Below are 22,500 nucleotides of genomic sequence, written 5' to 3'. Positions count from 1 at the left end.
GCGTGAGAAGGGAAGTGAGGATGACAATGAGAAGGTGAATGTGAGTGAGAATGACAATGAGAAGGTGATTGTGAGGGAGAATGAGACTAGTTTTAGGAATGAGATTAATAGAGATGATTAGGGTGATAAAGATAAGGGCTAGGAATAGTATGAATATTTTGAATATTAATAAAATTGCAAATACTAAGAATGTTAATGAAAATAAGAATTATGAAAAGGTATAGAAACAATGAGATAATGAGAAAGAATATTATAATGAAAATGAATGTTTGTTAATCATTTATCAATAATATATAAATATTTTTTTATTACTATGATAATTATTGTAATTTTTATTGTTTTTATTATTATATTTACGAACACCATTGCAATAATAACAGTAATCATGATAGCTATAATGATAGCAATGGTAATAAAATGATAAAAAATATCAATCATAATGATAGAAATATTAGTGAAGATAATTATGACAATAACATGAATAATAATGATAATGAGGAGGATGAAAATAATAATGAAGATAATAATAATGATAATTCTAATAATAATGATAATTATATAATATTAATAATGATAATAATGATAATGAAAATATTAATGATGATAAAAATAAGGCCTTATCTGCAGCGTCATTATCTGCAATAATTGCCAAAAACTCGCAATAACTTGCTGCCGTATTTCAGATTCTATTGCCAAAGAGCACCACCCGCCCACGCGTACCAACCTATCCTTTAGGGGCGCCAACACGCATGCGCGAACCATCTCCGAATGGCGAAAATGCCAAATATTTCCTGATTTTTATTTTATGTCGTCTCATTTAATCGTTTAAAGAGTATCTCAATGATGGTTTACAACAAAATTTATGTAACATTGAAGTAAGATTATGATGTATAATATACTGCATATTTCGAGACTCCAGTTCATGCGTGAAAATATAAAACAAATACCACCATATGTAGCCTTGATAAATGGGTGATAAATAATTGTTTGAATCCTTTGGCTTGGATTACATTTACTTTTTAACTCGTAAGAAACTGAATTTACTAAGTGTTTGACATGAAAAACATTTAAACAACAACAAAAAGTCTATTGGGTGTATTTTTATGTTCATTCTCAGGGCAGACTGGTAATCAAAGGCTATTGAAGTATATAGTCACAATCAGAGTAAGGCGTTCGAATTTGTTTTGATTTGATGGGCAGCAAAGGCTCTCTTCAGAGAAAACTGAAGTAAATCAAGTCGGTAACTCATGTAAAACAATAAAATACCTGAGTTTAGTATTATTTACTGTGATAACCTATAATGTTTGCAAATAATAATAATTTTGTGTGTTGTTTGATATCCATTTTAAACAAGACTTCTATAATACAAGCACAATATGCGAGGATAACTTTTGTTGCAATGAAAATATCATGAAAAGTATAGCATACCTAGGTGAATAAGCCTAGAATGAATTTTGCTTTGATTGATGTGTCATGGAATGAATTCTATATTTACACAAATAAGATCTATTTACTGGCTGCTACTCTGCACAACTAGTTTTTTGAAGAAATAATTTTTTTTCATGCTTAAAGTAACATGATGTTAACATATTCAGAATCACATTCCGATATGAATTACTAAAGCAAAGAAGAAATGTATTTTATGAACTTAAAAGTGTTTTTCATCAGAAGAAGAAGCAAATAACTGTAAAAAAAAATGTTTTTCAAAGGCGCGCCACAGAGGCACGGGTCGCTCTGTGAGCGTGACGGCTGGTTTTGTTCAAGCGGTACGACACTTTCGCCGTCGTACGTCCGGCAGTGCCCATGAAGTGAAATGATTTCAAGAAATTGCCGCTGCAGATAAGGCCTATAATAACAGCAATGATGATTTCTAAAAATGATAATAACATAAGAATAATCATTATCATTAAAAATAATCATTATCATTAATGATAATTACAATTCATAATAAATTTATAATCATTTATAATCAATATTTAAAATATTCATTATAATAAGAATTATCATCATAATCAATAAATATTATTTCCATCATTACTGTTATTACTATCAATATTCACCTTCCAATCACCATCATTATTATCATTATATCATTATCATTAGTTCCATCATTATCATGAGAGTGTTATCATCAGTATCATAAAATATTTCCTTCCTTAATATTTGTGGGGTTTTCTTGCCACATTCGTGCAGTAAAGATAAATATTATATTAAAGATAAATATTCGTGCAGTAAAGATAAATATAAATAAGTAAAGATAAATATAAGATATTCGTGCAGTAAATAAAGATTTTCTTTGGCCATTGAAACACGTGGTGTTGTTGAGCGTCTGCTAATTTATTCAGAAAATCATATTGATATAAAATGATTTACACTTCTGTTTCAATGCAGTTAAAATATATAGTCTTCATAATGGAAAAACATACACCTGATAAATGGTGTAACATAAACAAAACATGTCTTTCTTGTAGTAAATAAGCGTAAAATAAAAAACATCAAATATTGGTGGAACATGGGAGACATTACGTATGTCAAAGAAAACGGACCCGCCGTTCGGGGGGACTTAACTAAACTTTTATATTTCTAAATTTATTACTATCATTATTCATCATCACCATTATTATTATCATTGTTATCATAAATATGTCATTACCATTATCATTAGTTCTATTATCATCATGAAAGTGTTATCATCAACATTATCAGTGATGATTACTTTATCATTAATATTGTTATCATTACCACCATCAACATTATGAAACTTTTCATTATCATCATTATTGTTGTTGCTTTTGTTGCCATTACTTTCTCCATTATCATCATTGTCATCACTGACAAAGACCTCGCAACAACACCACCAACAAAAGCATGTAGGAGAACAAGAACAGGATCACCATCAAAATAACAATAATAAGAAGGATGATAACAATTGATAATTTAATAAAAATGGGAGTAACAATAATACTAATAGTAATGAAATAATAATGATAATATGAATAGGACCATTGATGATGATTATGATTAATGATGAGGATGATCATATTTCTTTTAAATAATGATGAAATAATAATGATATTATCAATAATAATTGAAATCATCATACTTATTATTATCAGAATTGTTATAACTAATCATTATAACATTTATATTATAAAGAAACAGAAAAATCTATTTATTTCTATTTTATAGAATATTCTATGAAAATATTTTATTGAAAAATTCATAGAATAAAGAAATAAATATCAATAAAATTAATGATAAAAGATGATAAAGATTCCCTTATTAAATTATAACAATAATTTGTTATAAATTCCATAAAGACAAAGATGAGAAAAGAAACAAAAGCAAAATTCTTTTGGCGCCTTTAAGAAGTCACTCGCTTTCCAATCGCCTTACCATCCTTAGTCTTGGCGTTCACTTCTCCGCCCTTCTCAAGGAGCGTCCCTGCAACAGCATGATGGCCGTTCCAGGAAGCACAGTGTAAGGGAGTCCCACCTGAGGGAGGAAGATGCTTCTGTTAGACGTCTGTTTGTGAGTAATGAATGTGAGAAGGGAAGTGAGGATGACAATGTGAAGGTGAATGTGAGTGAGAATGACAGTAAGAAGGTGAATGCGAGTGAAAATGACAATGAGAAGGTGAATGTGAGTGAGAATGACAATGAGAAGGTGATTGTGAGGGAGAATGACACTAGTTTTAGGAATGAGATTAATAGAGATGATTAGGGTGATAAGGGTAAGGGCTAGGAATAGTATGGATATTTTGAATATTAATAAAATTGCAAATACTTAGAATGTTAATGAAAATAAGAATTATGAAAAGGTATAGAAAGAAGAAGGAAAAGAAAAATAAATATATGTATGATAATGAGAAAGAATATTATAATGAAAATGAATGTTTGATAATTATTTATCAGTAATATATATATTTTTTATTACTATGATAATTATTGTAATTTTTATTGTTTTTATTATTATATTTATGAAGACCATTGCAATAATAACAGTAATCATGATAGCTATAATGATAGCAATGGTAATAAAATGATAAAAAAATATCAATCATAATGATAGAAATATTAGTAAAGATAATTATGACAATAACATGAATGATAATGATAATGATGAAGATAAAAATAATAATGAAGATAATGATAATGATGAAGATAAAAATAATAATGAAGATAATGATAATGATGAAGATAAAAATAATAATGAAGATAATAATAATGATAATTCTAATAATAATGATAATTATATAATATTCATAATGATAATAATGATAATGAAAATATTAATGATGATAAAAATAATAACAGCAAAAATGATTTCTAAAAATGATAATAACAAAAATAATCATTATCACTGAAAATAATCATTATCATTAATGATAATTACAATTCAAAAAAAAATTATAATCATTTATAATCAATATTTAAAATATTCAATATAATAAGAATTATCATAATAATCAATAAATATTATTTCCATCATTACTGTTATTACTATCAATATTCACCTTCCAATCACCATCATTATTATCATTATATCATTATCATTAGTTCCATCATTATCATGAGAGTGTTATCATCAGTATCATAAAATATTTCCTTCCTTAATATTTGTGGGGTTTTCTTGCCACATTCGTGCAGTAAAGATAAATATTATATTAAAGATAAATATTCGTGCAGTAAAGATAAATATAAATAAGTAAAGACAAATATAAGATATTCGTGCAGTAAATAAAGATGTTCTTTAGCCATTGAAACACGTGGTGTTGTTGAGCGTCTGCTAATTTCTTCAGAAAATCATATTGATATAAAATGATTTATACTTCTGTTTCAATGCAGTTAAAATATATAGTCTTCATAATGGAAAAAACATACACCTGATAAATGGTGTAACATAAACAAAACATGTCTTTCTTGTAGTAAATAAGCGTAAAATAAAAAACATCAAATATTGGTGGAACATGGGAGACATTACGTATGTCAAAGAAAACGGACCCGCCGTTCGGGGGGACTTAACTAAACTTATATTTCTAAATTTATTACTATCATTATTCATCATCACCATTATTATTATCATTGTTATCATAAATAAGTCATTACCATTATCATTAGTTCTATTATCATCATGAAAGTGTTATCATCAACATTATCAGTGATGATTACTTTATCATTAATATTGTTATCATTACCACCATCAACATTATGAAACTTTTCATTATCATCATTATTGTTGTTGCTTTTGTTGCCATTACTTTCTCCATTATCATCATTGTCTTTGTCATCACTGACAAAGACCTCGCAACAACACCACCAACAAAAGCATGTAGGAGAACAAGAACAGGATCACCATCAAAATAACAATAATAATAAGAAGGATGATAACAATTGATAATTTAATAGAAATAGGAGTAATAATAATAGTAATCCTATTGGAATAATAATGATAATATGAATAGCACCATTGATGATGAGGATGATCATATTTCTTTTAGATAATCATGAAAATAATAATGATAATATCAATAATAATTAAGATGATCATACTTATTATTATCATAATTATTATAACTAATCATTATAACATTTATAGTATAAAGAAATATAGAAAAATCTATTAATTTCTATTTTATAAAATAATCTAAGAAAATATTTTATTGAAAAATTCATAGAATAAAGAAATAAATATCAATAAAATTAATGATAAAAGATGAAAAAGATTCCCTTATTAAATTATAACAATAATTGTTATTAATTCCATACAGACAAAGAAGAGAAAAGAAACAAAAGCAAAATTCTTCTGGTGCCTTTAAGAAGTCACTCGCTTTCCAATCGCCTTACCATCCTTAGTCTTGGCGTTCACTTCTCCGCCCTTCTCGAGGAGCGTCTCTGCAACAGCATGATGGCCGTTAAAGGAAGCAAGGTGTAAGGGAGTCAAACCTGAGGGAGGAAGATGCTTCTGTTAGACGTCTGTTTGTGAGTAATGAATGTGAGAAGGGAAGTGAGGATGACAATGCAAAGGTGAATGTGAGTGAAAATGACAGTGAGAAGGTGAATGTGAGGGAGAATGAGAATAGTTTTAGGAATGAGATTAATAGAGATGATTAGGGTGATAAGGGTAAGGGCTAGGAATAGTATGGATATTTTGAATATTAATAAAATTGCAAATACTTTGAATGTTAATGAAAATAAGAATTATGAAAAGGTATAGAAACAAGAAGGAAAAGAAAAAATATATATAATGTATGATAATGAGAAAGAATATTATAATGAAAATGAATGTTTGATAATTATTTATCAGTAATATATATATTTTCTATTACTATGATAATTATTGTAATTTTTATTGTTTTTATTATCATATTTATGAAGACCATTGCAATAATAACAGTAATCATGATAGCTATAATGATAGCAATGGTAATAAAATGATAAAAAATATCAATCATAATGATATAAATATTAGTAAAGATAATTATGACAATAACATGAATAATAATGATAATGATGAAGATAAAAATAATAATGAAGATACTAATAATGATAATTCTAATATTAATGATAATCATATAATATTGATAATGATAATAATGATAATGAAAATATTAATGATGATAAAAATAATAACATCGATGATGATAATTTCTAAAAATGATAACAACAAAAAAAATCATTATCACTAAAAATAATCATTATCATTAATGATAATTACAATTCAAAAAAAAAATTATAATCATTTATAATCAATATTTAAAATATTCATTATAATAAGAATTATCATCATAATCAATAAATATTATTTCCATCATTACTGTTATTACTATCATTATTCACCTTCCAATCACCATCATTATTATCATTATATCATTATCATTAGTTCCATCATTATCATGAGAGTGTTATCATCAGTATCATAAAATATTTCCTTCCTTAATATTTGTGGGGTTTTCTTGCCACATTCGTGCAGTAAAGATAAATATTATATTAAAGATAAATATTCGTGCAGTAAAGATAAATATAAATAAGTAAAGACAAATATAAGATATTCGTGCAGTAAATAAAGATGTTCTTTAGCCATTGAAACACGTGGTGGTGTTGAGCGTCTGCTAATTTATTCAGAAAATCATATTGATATAAAATGATTTATACTTCTGTTTCAATGCAGTTAAAATATATAGTCTTCATAATGGAAAAAACATACACCTGATAAATGGTGTAACATAAACAAAACATGTCTTTCTTGTAGTAAATAAGCGTAAAATAAAAAACATCAAATATTGGTGGAACATGGGAGACATTACGTATGTCAAAGAAAACGGACCCGCCGTTCGGGGGGACTTAACTAAACTTTTATATTTCTAAATTTATTACTATCATTATTCATCATCACCATTATTATTATCATTGTAATCATAAATATGTCATTAACATTATCATTAGTTCTATTATCATCATGAAAGTGTTATCATCAACATTATCAGTGATGATTATTTTATCCTTAATATTGTTATCATTACCTCCATCAACATCATGAAACTTTTCATTATCATCACTATTGTTGTTGCTTTTGTTGCCATTACTTTCTCCATTATCATCATTGTTTTTGCCATCACTGACAAAGACCTCGCAACAACAACACCAACAAAAGCATGTAGGAGAACAAGAACAGGATCACCATCAAAATAACAATAATGAGAAGAAGAAGGATGATAACAATTGATAATTTAGTAGTAATGGGAGTAACAATGATAGTTATAGTAATTAAATAATAATGATAATATGAATAGGACCATTGATGATGATTATGATTGATGATGAGGATGATCATATTTCTTGTAGATAATCAGAAAAATAATAATGACAATGTCAATAATAATTAAGATGATCATACTTATTATTATCATAATTATCATAACTAATCATTATAACATTTATAGTATAAAGAAATATAGAGAAATCTATTTATTTCTATTTTATAGAATATTCTATGAAAATATTTTATAGAAAAAATCATAGAATAAAGAAATAAATATCAATAAAATTAATGATAAAAGATGATAAAGATTCCCTTATTAAATTATAACAATAATTGTTATAAATTTCCACAAAGACAAAGATGAGAAAACAAACAAAAGCAAAATTCTTCTGGCGCCTTTAAGAAGTCACTCGCTTTCCAATCGCCTTACCAATCAAAGTCTTGGCGTTCACTTCTCCGCCCTTCTCGAGGAGCGTCTCTGCAACAGCATGATGGCCGTTCTCGGAAGCCCAGTGTAAGGGAGTCCCACCTGAGGGAGGAAGATGCTTGTGTTAGACGTCTGTTTGTGAGTAATGAGCGTGAGAAGGGAAGTGAGGATGACAATGCGAAGGTGAATGTGAGTGAGAATGACAGTAAGAAAGTGAAGGCGAGTGAAAATGACAATGAGAAGGTGAATGTGAGTGAGAATAACAATCAGAAGGTGAATGTGAGTGAGAATGACAGTGAGAAGGTGAATGTGAGGGAGAATGTGACTAGTTTTAGGAATGAGATTAATAGAGATGATTAGGGTAATAAGGGTAAGGGCTAGGAATAGTATGGATATTTTGAATATTAATAAAATTGCAAATACTTAGAATGTTAATGAAAATAAGAATTATGAAAAGGTATAGAAACAAGAAGGAAAAGAAAAAATATATATATGTATGATAATGAGAAAGAATATTATAATGCAAATGAATGTTTGATAATTATTTATCAGTAATATGTATATTATATATATAATATATATAATATAGAGAATTATACAGAAATATAGAGTGACAAAGAGTAGGAGAATTATACATGTGGGGTTTTCTTGCCACATTCGTGCAGTAAATAAAGATGTTCTTTAGCCATTGAAACACGTGGTGTTGTTGAGCGTCTGCTAATTTATTCAGAAAATCATATTGATATAAAATGATTTACACTTCTGTTTCAATGCAGTTAAAATATATAGTCTTCATAATGGATAAAACATACACCTGATAAATGGTGTAACATAAACAAAACATGTCTTTCTTGTAGTAAATAAGCGTAAAATAAAAAACATCAAATATTGGTGGAACATGGGAGACATTACGTATGTCAAAGAAAACGGACCCGCCGTTCGGGGGGACTTAACTAAACTTTTATATTTCTAAATTTATTACTATCATTATTCATCATCACCATTATTATTATCATTGTTATCATAAATATGTCATTACCATTAGCATTAGTTCTATTATCATCATGAAAGTGTTATCATCAACATTATCAGCGATGATTACTTTATCATTAATATTTCATTACCACCATTACATTATGAAACTTTTCATTATCATCATTATTGTTGTTGCTTTTGTTGCCATTACTTTCTCCATTATCATCATTGTCTTTGTCATCACTGACAAAGACCTCGCAACAACACCACCAACAAAAGCATGTAGGAGAACAAGAACAGGATCACCATCAAAATAACAATAATAAGAAGAAGGATGATAACAATTGATAATTTAATAGAAATAGGAGTAATAATAATAGTAATCCTATTGAAATAATAATGATAATATGAATAGCACCATTGATGATGAGGATGATCATATTTCTTTTAGATAATCATGAAAATAATAATGATAATATCAATAATAATTAAGATGATCATACTTATTATTATCATAATTATTATAACTAATCATTATAACATTTATAGTATAAAGAAATATAGAAAAATCTATTAATTTCTATTTTATAAAATAATCTATGAAAATATTTTATTGAAAAATTCATAGAATAAAGAAATAAATATCAATAAAATTAATGATAAAAGATGAAAAAGATTCCCTTATTAAATTATAACAATAATTGTTATTAATTCCATACAGACAAAGAAGAGAAAAGAAACAAAAGCAAAATTCTTCTGGCGCCTTTAAGAAGTCACTCGCTTTCCAATCGCCTTACCATACATAGCCTTGGCGTTCACTTCTCCGCCCTTCTCGAGGAGCGTCTCTGCAACAGCATTGTGGCCGTTCTGGGAAGCAAAGTGTAAGGGAGTCCGACCTGAGGGAGGAAGATGCTTCTGTTAGACGTCTGTTTGTGAGTAATGAATGTGAGAAGGGAAGTGAGGATGACAATGCAAAGGTGAATGTGAGTGAGAATGAAAATAAGAAGGTGGATGAGTGAGAAAGACAATGAGAAGGTGAATGTGAGTGAGAATGACAATGAGAAGGTGAATGTGAGTGAAAATGACAATGAGAAGGTGAATGTAAGAGAGAATGACAATGAGAAGGTGAATGTGAGTAAGAATGACAATGATAAGGTGAATGTGAGTGAGAATGACAATGAGAAGGTGAATGTGAGGATGGCAGTGGAAGGTGGAAGTGAGTGAGAATGACAGTGAGAAGGTGAATGTGAGTGAGAATGACAATGAGAAGGGGAATGAGAGTGAGAATGACAATGAGAAGATGGATGTGAGTGAATGAAAATGAGAAAGTGAATGTGAGTGAAAATGAAAATGAGAAGGTAAATGTGAGTGAGAATGACAATGAGAAGGTGAATGTGAGTGAGAATGACAATGAGAAAATGAATGTGAGTGAGAATAACTATGAGGTGAATGTGAGTGAGAATGACAATGAGAAGGTAAATATGAGTGAGGATGACAGTGAGAAGGTGAATGTGAATGAGAATGACAATCAGAAGGTGAATGTGAGTGAAAATGACAATGATGAAGTGAATGTGAGTGAGAATGAAAAGAAGGTGAATGTGAGTGAGATTGACAGTGAGAAGGTGAATGTGAGTGAGAATGACAAAAAGGTGAAAGTGAGTGAGAATGACAATAAGAAGGTGAATGTGAATGAGAATGACAGTGAAAAGGTGAATGTGAGTGAGAATGACAATAAGAATGTGAATGAGAATGACAGTGAGAAGGTGAATGTGAGTGAGAATGACAAGAAGGTGAATGTGAATGAGAATAACAGTGAGAAGGTGAATGTGAGTGAGAATGACAAGAAGGTGAATGTGAGTGAGAATGACAATAAGAAGGTAAATGTGAATGAGAACGACAGTGAAAAGGTGAATGTGAGTGAGAATGACAATGATAAGGTGAATCTGAGTGAGAGTGAGAATGACAAGGTGAATATGAGTGAGAATGACAATGATAAGGTGAACGTGAGTGAAAATAACAATGAGAAGGTGAATGTGAGTGATAATGACAAAGAGAAGGTGAATGAGAGTGAGAATGACAATGAGAAAGTGAATGTGAGTTAAAATGACAATGAGAAGGTTAATGTGAGTTAAAATGACAATGAGAAGGTAAATGTGAGTGAGAATGACAATGAGAATAGGAGTGAGAATGACAATGAGAAGGTGAATGTGATTGAAAATGACAATGAGGTGAATGAGAATGACAATAAGAAGGTGAATGTGAGTGGGTGAGAATAACAATGAGAAAGTGAATGTGAGTGAGAGTGACAATGAGAAGGTGAATGTGAGTGAGAATGACAATGAGAAGGTGAATGTGAGTGAGAATGACAGTGAGAAGGTAAATGTGAGTGAGAATGACAAGGTTAATGTGAGTGACAATGACAATGAGAAGGTGAATGCGAATGAGAACGACAATGAGAGGGTGAATGTGAATGAAAATGACAATGAGAAGGTGAATGTGAATGACAATGACAATGAGAAGGTTAATGTCAGTGAGTGACAATGAGAAAGTGAATGTGGGTGACAATGACAAAGAGAAGGTGAATGTGAGTGAGAATGACAATGAGAAGGTGAATGTGAATGAGAATGACAGTGGATGTGAATGAAAATGACAGTAAGAAAGTGAATGTGAGTGAGAATCACAATGAGAAGGTGAATGTGAGAGAGAATGACAATGAGAAGGTGAATGTGAATGAAAATGAAAATGAGAAGGTGAATGTAAGTGAGAAAGAAAATGAGAAGGTGAATGTGAGGGAGAATGACAGTGAGAAGGTGAATGTGAGTGAGAATGACAATGAGAAGATGAATGTGAGTGAGAACCACAGTGAGAAGGTGAATGTGAGTGAGAATGACAATGAGAAGATGAATGTGAGTGAGAAGCACAGTGAGAAGGTGAATGTGAGTGAGAATGACAATGAGAAGGTGAATGTGAGTGAGAATGACAATGAGAAGGTGAATGTGAATGAGAATGATCGTGAGATAATGATCATAATAATATTAGTAATGGAAATAATAATGATGATATCAATGATGTTGATAATAATGCTTCATAAAATAACAACAACAATGAATGGCAATGAATATTATCATTATAGCTAGAGAGGTAAGAATTATTATAAAATTGTTATGAGAGAATTAATAGATGACTTACAATAGAAGGATATAATGACAAATGGAAGGGAGATATATGTGGACAAGAATTAACATGATAATGACAATGTTAATGATACTTGGAAGGAGTGTGTAAGTAAATGATGATGATCAAAATGACGCATATAATGTCAATGTAAAGGAATATTAATCAGTGATATTAATAGTGAGAGATTTAAAATGAGAATCCAAAATATCATGAAGGGAAAGTGAAAATAACATTAATGATATGAATAAAGAAAGTGATCACATTGTCTGCTACAGAAAAGAAAAGTGATTATTATAATGAGAATAAATATTAGCAAGATATGAAATATAAGACGAAATGAGGCCAATAATGAGAATGAAAAGGAAAAGGATAGAATGGATTATAAGACAAGGAATGAAATTTCTAATGATATTATTTCCTGAAAGATATAAGAATAATTTGGAAAGTGGTTACAAGGATGAATAGAACTAGAACAAGAAAAACAATTCAGAGAGTGGAAAGATATTGGGAACAGCACTTATGATGAGAATGAGAGGAAAAAGGAGTGACAAGGCTACCCAATATTCTTAGGAATGAGAATGAAAAAAAGAATGAAAAAAATATTAGTGAGAATGATAAAGAGAATAGGAAGGAGAAAGATAATGAAAATTATTGATATAAAGATAATGAATAAAGATGAGACTTGGATAGATAATCTAAATAATAATGCATCATCTTCGTGTCCTTTGGAAAGGCATTACTCGGCAGCTGCCTCTAGAATACCCAACACTCTCTCTTCTCCTTTGAACCAAACAAAGATGAAGGCTATACTATATCTACTGGCTTAATATTGACTCAAGACCCAAGAGCATTGGCGCCTCTGTGGCTAGAGAAAAACCTCTTGCTCTCAATTGACCTTTCTAAGGGCACGGGGCAACCCCTTTGGCTCCAAGTATGAAGACTGAATCAACAAATAAATGACAATTATTTGAAAATAATCACATATAATCTACACAAAAAAAAAAAAAAAAAAAAAATTGATCGGAGAAATACAAAAATGAAATAAAATTAATAATATTACCGATGATAAAACTATCATCATTAATACCATTAGGTGACAAGAAAGAAAACTCAAGACCCTTGATAGCTTCAAAAGCTTTCCAATTGCCTTACCAAATGCATTCTTGGCATTCACTTGCGCACCAAAATTGAGGAGTGTCTCGACCACTGCCTCTTGACCTTCCTTAGCAGCCTCGTGTAATGGGTACTGACCTGAAAGTTAAAGAAGATGATAATGATGCTTATACTAATGATTATAATAATGATGATAATTCTTATAAGAAATGGAAATAGCACTGTGGCTTCAAACAAGTTATCCTCTGCCTCCAAAATGGCAAAGTCCAAGCAACCATCCCTGCCGGACCACACAACTGTAATTTGCGGTAAATTTTCCGAACGCCGCCGCCACTGAAAAGAGAAATAAATATGATGAAGTGTGGGAGAAGGAGAATTAGACAGAAAATGAAGTGATAAAGAGTAGAAGAATTATATAGAGAATGTAAAGTGACAAAGAATAGGAGTAGGAGAAGGAAAATTGTACAGAAAATATAGAGTAACAAAGAGTAGAAGGAGAATTATACAGAAAGTATAGAGTGACAAAGAGGAGGAGAAGGAAAATTATACAGAAAGTATATAGTGACAAAGAGTAAGAGAAGGAGAATTATATAGAAAGTACAGAGTGACAAAGAGTAGAAGGAGAATTATACAGAAAGTATAGAGTGAAAAAGAATAAGAGAAGGAGAATTATACAGAAAGTATAGAGTGACAAAGAGGAGGAGAAGGAAAATTATACAGAAAGTAAAGAGTGACAAAGAGTAGGAGAAGGAGAGTTATGACTGGAATGGCTCTGAGACTTGCGAGGATAAAAATTAAAATGAAAACTGTGGTGATGATGTTAATGAGAATCAAAATGAGAAGGGAACTGAGGTTGGAAATGAAAATATCAATGCTAATTTGAATGGCAACAATTGTTATAATCGTAATGATTATTATATTAATGATAAATACAAACAAAAAGGACAGCTTATGAATAAGCATGAAATGACTGGAGAATGAAATGAAAGGGATGGAAAATGATGAAGAAAATGAGTGGAATTGAAAATGGGAAAGTATTCATGAATGAGAATCATCATGATTTTAAGAATGATTATGATCATTATGATTTTAATGCATATTCTGATGGCAATGATAGGAATGAAAATAATAACCATAATGAAAATAAGGATCTCATTATACTTCTATCATTGTTTTTTGGAATTAGTATTATCATTAACATAATATTTATAATGAAAGAAATTATGATATCAGTCATAAGAATTATATAAAAATAATAATGGTCATTCTAACTATTTTGATATTAATATTGATAATAATAATGATTGTTATCATTATCTTTAATGTTTTTTTTATATAATTATAATCAATGTTATTCTTATTCTTATCATTATCATCATTATTATGGTTGTTATTTGTATTAGTATTATGATTATCATTATAATAATAATACAAAATAGTTAATATCTTTTTTTCGTATGAACTTACATTATTGATATTTCATTTGGATATGTTACCTTTGTACTTAGCAAACCTCTAAGTTGCGAGAAGAGCTATTTTGTAAAACGAATGCTAAGTAGTGCATTCCTCTTAACAGCACCTGCATAACCATATTTGTTGCAAGCAAGCTGTGAGCAGACTTGGGTGTTTGCAAGAAGGAAGAACAAGGAAGCCATCGTGTTATCCTCATTGTCATTACCATGAATGAGTAAGAATGACAATGAAAAGTTGAATATGCGTGATAATGACAATGAGAAGGTGAATGTGAGTGAGAATGACAATGAGAAGGTGAATGTGAGTGAGAATGACAATGAGAAGGTGAATGTGAGTAAAAATGACAATGAGAAGGTGAATGTGAATGAGAATTGCAATGAGAAGGTGAATGTGAGTGAGAATGACAATGAGAAGGTGAATGTGAGTGAGAATGACAATGAGAAGGTGAATGTGAGTCAGAATGACAATAAGAATGTGAATGTGAGCCAGAATGATAATAAGAAGGTGAATGTGAGTGAGAATGACAATGAGAAGGTAAATGTGAGTGAGAATGACAGTGAGAAGGTTAATATGAGTGAGAATGATAGTGAGAAGGTGAATATGAGTGAGAATGACAATGAGAAGGTGAATGCGAGTGAAATGAAAATGAGAAGGTGAATGTGAATGAGAATGACAATGAGAAGGTGAATGTGAATGAGAATGACAATGAAAAGCTGAATGTGAGTAGGAATGATAATGACAAGGTGAATGTGAGTGAGAATGACAATGAAAAGCTGAATGTGAGTGGGAATGATAATGACAAGGTGAATGTGAGTGAGAATGACAATAAGAAGGTGAATGTGAGTGATAATGATAATAAGAAGGTGAATGTGAGTGAGAATGACAATGAGAAGGTGAATGTGAGTGAGAATGACAATGAGAAAGTGAATGTGAGTGAGAATGAAAATGAGATGGTGAATGTGAACGAGAATAACAATGAGAAGGTGAATATGAGTAAGAATGACAATGAAAAGCTGAATGTGAGTGGGAATGATAATGACAAGGTGAATGTGAGTGGGAATGATAATGACAAGGTCAATGTCAGTGAGAATGACAATGAGAAGGTGAATGTGAGTGAGAATGATAGTGAGAAGGTGAATATGAGTGAGAATGTGAGTGGGAATGATAATGACAAGGTGAATGTGAGTGGGAATGATAATGACAAGGTGAATGTGAGTGAGAATGACAATGAAAAGGTGAATGTGAGTGAGAATGACAATGAGAAGGTGAATGTGAATCAGAATGACAATAAGAATGTGAATGTGAGCCAGAATGACAATAAGAAGGTGAATGTGAGTGAGAATGACAATGAGAAGGTAAATGTGAGTGAGAATGACAGTGAGAAGGTGAATATGAGTGAGAATGATAGTGAGAAGGTGAATATGAGTGAGAATGACAATGAGAAGGTGAATGCGAGTGAGAATGAAAATGAGAAGGTGAATGTGAATGAGAATGACAATGAGAAGGTGAATGTGAATGAGAATGACAATGAAAAGCTGAATGTGAGTGGGAATGATAATGACAAGGTGAATGTGAGTGAGAATGACAATAAGAAGGTGAATGTGAGTGAGAATGACAATAAGAAGGTGAATGTGAGTGAGAATGATAATAAGAAGGTGAATGTGAGTGAGAATGACAATGAGAAGGTAATTGTGAGTGAGAATAACAGTGAGAAGGTGAATATGAGGGAGAATGACAATGAGAAGGTGAATGCGAGTGAGAGTGAGAATGAAAATGAGAAGATGAATGTGAGTGAGAGTGAGAATGAAATTTAGAAGGTGAATGTGAGTGAGAATGACAATGAGAAGGTGAATGTGAGTGAGAATGACAGTGAGTAGGTGAAGGTGAGCGAGAATGACATTGAGAAGGTGAATGCAAGTGAAAATGACAATGAGAAGGTGAATGAGTGAGAATGACAATGAGAAGGTGAATGAGTTAAAATGACAATGAGAAGCTGAATGTGAGTGAGAATGACAATGAGAAAGTGAATGTGAGTGAGAATGAGACTAATTTTAATAATGCGATTAATAAAGATGATTAGGATGATAATACTATGAATATTATGAATATCAAAAATGCAAATAATAAAATAATTTTAGTGAAAATAAGAATTATGAAAAGACATAGAAATGAGAAGGAAAAGAAAAAAATGCTTATGATGATGAGAAGGTAATAACAGAAATATTATTACACATAATAATCACTGCAATTGTTAAGCTTCCATTGTATCTGTGAAGACTATTATAAAAATGCAAAAATAAAAATAAAGATAGCTATAATAAGAAGAATTGTAATAAAAAAAATAACAAATACTATAATGACAATAATATGAAAAATATTGATGATAACAATAATTATGATAATTATAACAATAATTCTAATGATAACAATGAAGGTAATAAAAATGATAACTTTAATGATGATGATGATAGTAATAGTGATAATAGTAGTAGTAATGAAATTAATATTGGTGGTAATAACAATAATATTAATAATGATAATAGTTTTTAAAAATAATAACAACAATAATGACAATCAATGAGAATAAAAATGATTATTATTATTATCTAAAGTAAATATAATTTACAATATTAATGATTATTCATAAAACATATGTCAAATATTTGGAATAATTTAATCTATCATTAGTATCATAAAATATTTTTACTACTATTACTATTATCACTATCAATATTCACCTTTTTAATCACCATTATTATTATTATTATTATTATTATCATAATTATATCATTATCATTATCATTCGTATAATTAACATCATGAAAGTATTATCATCAACATTTTCAGTGATGATTACTTTATCATTAATATTGTTATCATTACCACCATCAACATTATGAAACTTTCCATTATCATCATTATTGTTGTTGCTTTTGTTGCCATTACTTTCTCCATTATCATCATTGTCATCACTGACAAAGACCTCGCAACAACACCACCAACAAAAGCATGTAGGAGAACAAGAACAGGATCACCATCAAAATAACAATAATGAGAGGAAGGATGATAACAATTGATAATTTAGTAGAAATGGGAGTAACAATGATAGTTATAGTAATGAAATAATAATGATAATATGAATAGCACCATTGATGATGATTATGATTGATGATCAGGATGATCATATTTCTTTTAGATAATCATGAAAATAATAATGATGATATCAATCATAATTAAAATCATCATACTTATTATCATAATTGTTATAACTAATCGTTATAAGTATAATATTTATAGTACAAAGAAATATAGAAAATTTACTTTTATAGAATCTTTTATAGAAATATTTTATAGAAACATTTATTGAATATAAAAATAAATATAAAGAATGAATCAATAAAATTAATGATAAATAATGATAAAGGTTTCCTTATTGAATCATAACAATAATTGTTATAAAATTCCATGAAGACAAAGAAGAGAAAAGAAACAAAAGCAAAATTCTTCTGGCGCCTTTAAGAAGTCACTCGCTTTCCAATCGCCTTACCATCCTTAGTCTTGGCGTTCACTTCTCCGCCCTTCTCGAGGAGCGTCTCTGCAACAGCATGATGGCCGTTCCAGGAAGCACAGTGTAAGGGAGTCCAACCTGAGGGAGGAAGATGCTTCTGTTAGACGTCTGTTTGTGAGTAATGAGCGTGAGAAGAGAAGTGAGGATGACAATGCGAAGGTGAATGTGAGTGAGAATGACAGTAAGAAAGTGAATGCGAGTGAAAATGACAATGAGAAGGTGAATGTGAGTGAGAATGACAGTAAGAAAGTGAATGCGAGTGAAAATGACAATGAGAAGGTGATTGTGAGGGAGAACGAGACTAGTTTTCGGAATGAGATTAATAGAGATGATTAGGGTGATAAGGGTAAGGGCTAGGAATAGTATGGATATTTTAAATATTAATAAAATTGCAAATACTTAGAATGTTAATGAAAATAAGAATTATGAAAAGGTATAGAAACAAGAAGGAAAAGAAAAAAATATATGTATGATAATGAGAAAGAATATTATAATGAAAATGAATGTTTGATAATTATTCATCAGTAATATATATATTTTATATATATATAATATATATAATACAGAGAATTATACAGAAATATAGAGTGACAAAGAGTAGGAGAATTATACATGTGGGGTTTTCTTGCCACATTCGTGCAGTAAATAAAGATGTTCTTTAGCCATTGAAACACGTGGTGTTGTTGAGCGTCTGCTAATTTATTCAGAAAATCATATTGATATAAAACGATTTACACTTCTGTTTCAATGCAGTTAAAATATATAGTCTTCATAATGGAAAAACATACACCTGATAAATGGTGTAACATAAACAAAACATGTCTTTCTTGTAGTAAATAAGCGTAAAATAAAAAACATCAAATATTGGTGGAACATGGGAGACATTACGAATGTCAAAGAAAACGGAACCGCCGTTCGGGGGGACTTAACTAAACTTTTATATTTCTAAATTTATTACTATCATTATTCATCATCACCATTATTATTATCATTGTAATCATAAATATGTCATTACCATTATCATTAGTTCTATTATCATCATGAAAGTGTTATCATCAACATTATCAGTGATGATTACTTTATCTTTAATATTGTTATCATTACCACCATCAACATTATGAAACTTTTCATTATCGTCATTATTGTTGTTGCTTTTGTTGCCATTACTTTCTCCATTATCATCATTGTCTTTGTCATCACTGACAAAGACCTCGCAACAACACCACCAACAAAAGCATGTAGGAGAACAAGAACAGGATCACCATCAAAATAACAATAATGAGAAGAAGAAGGATGATAACAATTGATAATTTAGTAGAAATGGGAGTAACAATGATAGTTATAGTAATGAAATAATAATGATAATATGAATAGCACCATTGATGATGATTATGATTGATGATCAGGATGATCATATTTCTTTTAGATAATCATGAAATAATAATGATATTATCAATAATAATTGAAATCATCATACTTATTATTATCAGAATTGTTATAACTAATCATTATAACATTTATAGTATAAAGAAATATAGAAAACAAAATTCATTTGTATTTTATAGAATAATCTATGAAAACATTTTATAGAATAATCTATGAAAATATTTTATTGAAAAATTCAATAAAATTAATCATAAAAGATGATAAAGATTCCCTAATCAAATTATAACAATAATTGTTATAAAAATCCACAAAGACAAAGAGGAGAAAAGAAACAAAAGCAAAATTCTTCTGGTGCCTTTAAGAAGTCACTCGCTTTCCAATCGCCTTACCATAACTATCCTTGGCGTTCACTTCTCCGCCCTTCTCGAGGAGCGTCTCTACAACAGTATAATGGCCGTCCCAGGAAGCCCAGTGTAAGGGAGTCTCACCTGAGGGAGGAAGATGCTTCTGTTAGACGTCTGTTTGTGAGTAATGAGCGTGAGAAGGGAAGAGAGGATGACAATGCGAAGGTGAATGTGAGTGAGAATGACAATGCGAAGGTGAATGTGAGTGAGAATGACAATGAAAAGGTGAATGTGATTGAGAATGACATGAGAAGATGAGTGCGAGTGAGAATGACAATGAGAAGGTGAATGTGAGTGTGAATGAAAATGAGAAAGTGAATGTGAGTGAAAATGAAAATGAGAAGGTGAATGTGAGTGAGAATGACAATGAGAAGGTTAATGTGAGTGAGGATGAAAATGAGAAGGTGAATGTGAGTGAGAATGATAATTAGGTGAATGTGAGTGAGAATGACAATGAGAAGGTGAATGTGAGTAAGAATGACAATGGGAAGGTGAATGTGAGTGAGAATGACAATGAGAAGGTGAATGAGTGAGAATGACAATGAGAAGGTAAATGAGTGAGAATGACAATGAGAAGGTGAATGTGAGTGAGGATAACAATGAGAAGGTGAATGTGAATGAGAATGACAATAAGAAGGTTAATATGAATGAGAATGACATTGAGAAGGTGAATGTGAGTGGGAATGACAATGAGAAGATGAATGCGAGTGAGAATGACATGAGAAGGTGAGTGAGAGTGAAAATGACAATGAGAAGGTGAATGTGAGTGAGAATTATAACAAGAAGGTAAATATGAGTGAGAATGATAATGAGAAGGTGAATGTGAGTGAGAATGAAAATGAGAAGGTGAATATGAGTGAGAATGACAATGAGAAGGTGAATGTGAGTTAGAATCAACATGAGAAGGTGAATGTGATTGAGAATGACACTGAGAAGGTGAATGTGAGTGAGGATGACAGTGAAAAGGTGAATGTGTGTGAATGACAATGAGAAGGTGAATGTGAGTGAGAATGACAATGAAAAGGTGAATGTGAGTGAAAATGACAATGAGAAGGTGAATGTGAGTGAGAATGAAAAGAAGGTGAATGTGAGTGAGAATGACAATGAGAAGGTGAATGTGAGTGAGAATGACAAGAAGGTGAATGTGAGTGGGAATGACAATGAGAAGATGAATGCGAGTGAGAATGACATGAGAAGGTGAGTGAGAGTGAAAATGACAATGAGAAGGTGAATGTGAGTGAGAATTATAACAAGAAGGTAAATATGAGTGAGAATGATAATGAGAAGGTGAATGTGAGTGAGAATGAAAATGAGAAGGTGAATGTGAGTGAGAATGACAATGAGAAGGTGAATGTGAGTTAGAATCAACATGAGAAGGTGAATGTGATTGAGAATGACAATGAGAAGGTGAATGTGAGTGAGGATGACAGTGAAAAGGTGAATGTGTGTGAATGACAATGAGAAGGTGAATGTGAGTGAGAATGACAATGAAAAGGTGAATGTGAGTGAAAATGACAATGAGAAGGTGAATGTGAGTGAGAATGAAAAGAAGATGAATATGAGTGAGAATGACAATGAGAAGGTGAAGTTGAGTGAGAATGACAAGAAGGTGAATGTGAATGATAATGACACTGAGAAGGTGAATGTGAGTGAGAATGACAAGAAGGTGAATGTGAGTGAGAATGAAAATGATAAGGTGAATGTGAGTGAAAATGACAATGAGAAGGTGAATGTGAGTGAGAATGACAATGAGAAGGTGAATGTGAATGAGAATGACAATGAGAAGGTGAATGTGAGTGAGTGAGAATAACAATTAGAAGGTGAATGTGAGTGATAATAACATTGAGAAGGTAAATGTGAGTGAGAATGACAATGAGAAGGTGAATGTGAGTGAGAATGACAATGTGAAGGTAAATGTGAGTGAGAATGACAATGGGAAGGCGAATGTGAGTGAGAGTGACAATGAGAAGGTGAATGTGAGGATGGCAGTGGAAGGTGAAAGTGAGTAAGAATGACAATGAGGTGAATGTGAGTGAGAATGACAAAGAGAAGGTGAATGTGAGTGAGTGAGAATGACAATGAGAAGGTGAATGTGAGTGAGAATGACAATGAGAAGGTGAATGTGAGTGAGTGAGAATGACAATGAGAAGGTGAATGTGAGTGAGAATGACTGTGAGAAGGTGAATGTGAGGATGGCAGTGAAAGGTGAAAGTGAG

At 30.7% G+C, this 22,500-nt stretch overlaps 2 protein-coding genes across 2 annotated transcripts in view; one reads left to right on the top strand and one right to left on the bottom strand.

Annotated features, from left to right (window-relative positions):
* Positions 1 to 22,500, bottom strand: part of LOC122246354 (uncharacterized) — a 1,434,769-nt gene that overhangs the window by 980,844 nt on the left and 431,425 nt on the right. Inside the window, exons 9-10 of the mRNA XM_086535286.1 lie at positions 18,474 to 18,572; positions 13,493 to 13,591 (exon numbers count right to left, since the gene is read on the bottom strand). Coding sequence (XP_086391412.1) covers positions 13,493 to 13,591; positions 18,474 to 18,572 — 198 coding nt within the window. The remainder of the gene's footprint in view (positions 1 to 13,492; positions 13,592 to 18,473; positions 18,573 to 22,500) is intronic.
* The window catches only part of LOC122263496 (uncharacterized), a 1,386,165-nt gene that overhangs the window by 1,203,903 nt on the left and 159,762 nt on the right, over positions 1 to 22,500 (top strand). The gene's annotated exons all lie outside the window — the stretch shown is intronic.

Source organism: Penaeus japonicus, unplaced genomic scaffold (genome assembly GCF_977035675.1).
Source record: "Penaeus japonicus unplaced genomic scaffold, GWHDUDI00000001_assembly GWHDUDI00000043, whole genome shotgun sequence".
Lineage (NCBI taxonomy): Eukaryota > Metazoa > Arthropoda > Malacostraca > Decapoda > Penaeidae > Penaeus > Penaeus japonicus.
Note: the sequence above shows the minus strand (reverse complement) of the source record. Positions and strands in the feature narration are given on the sequence as shown.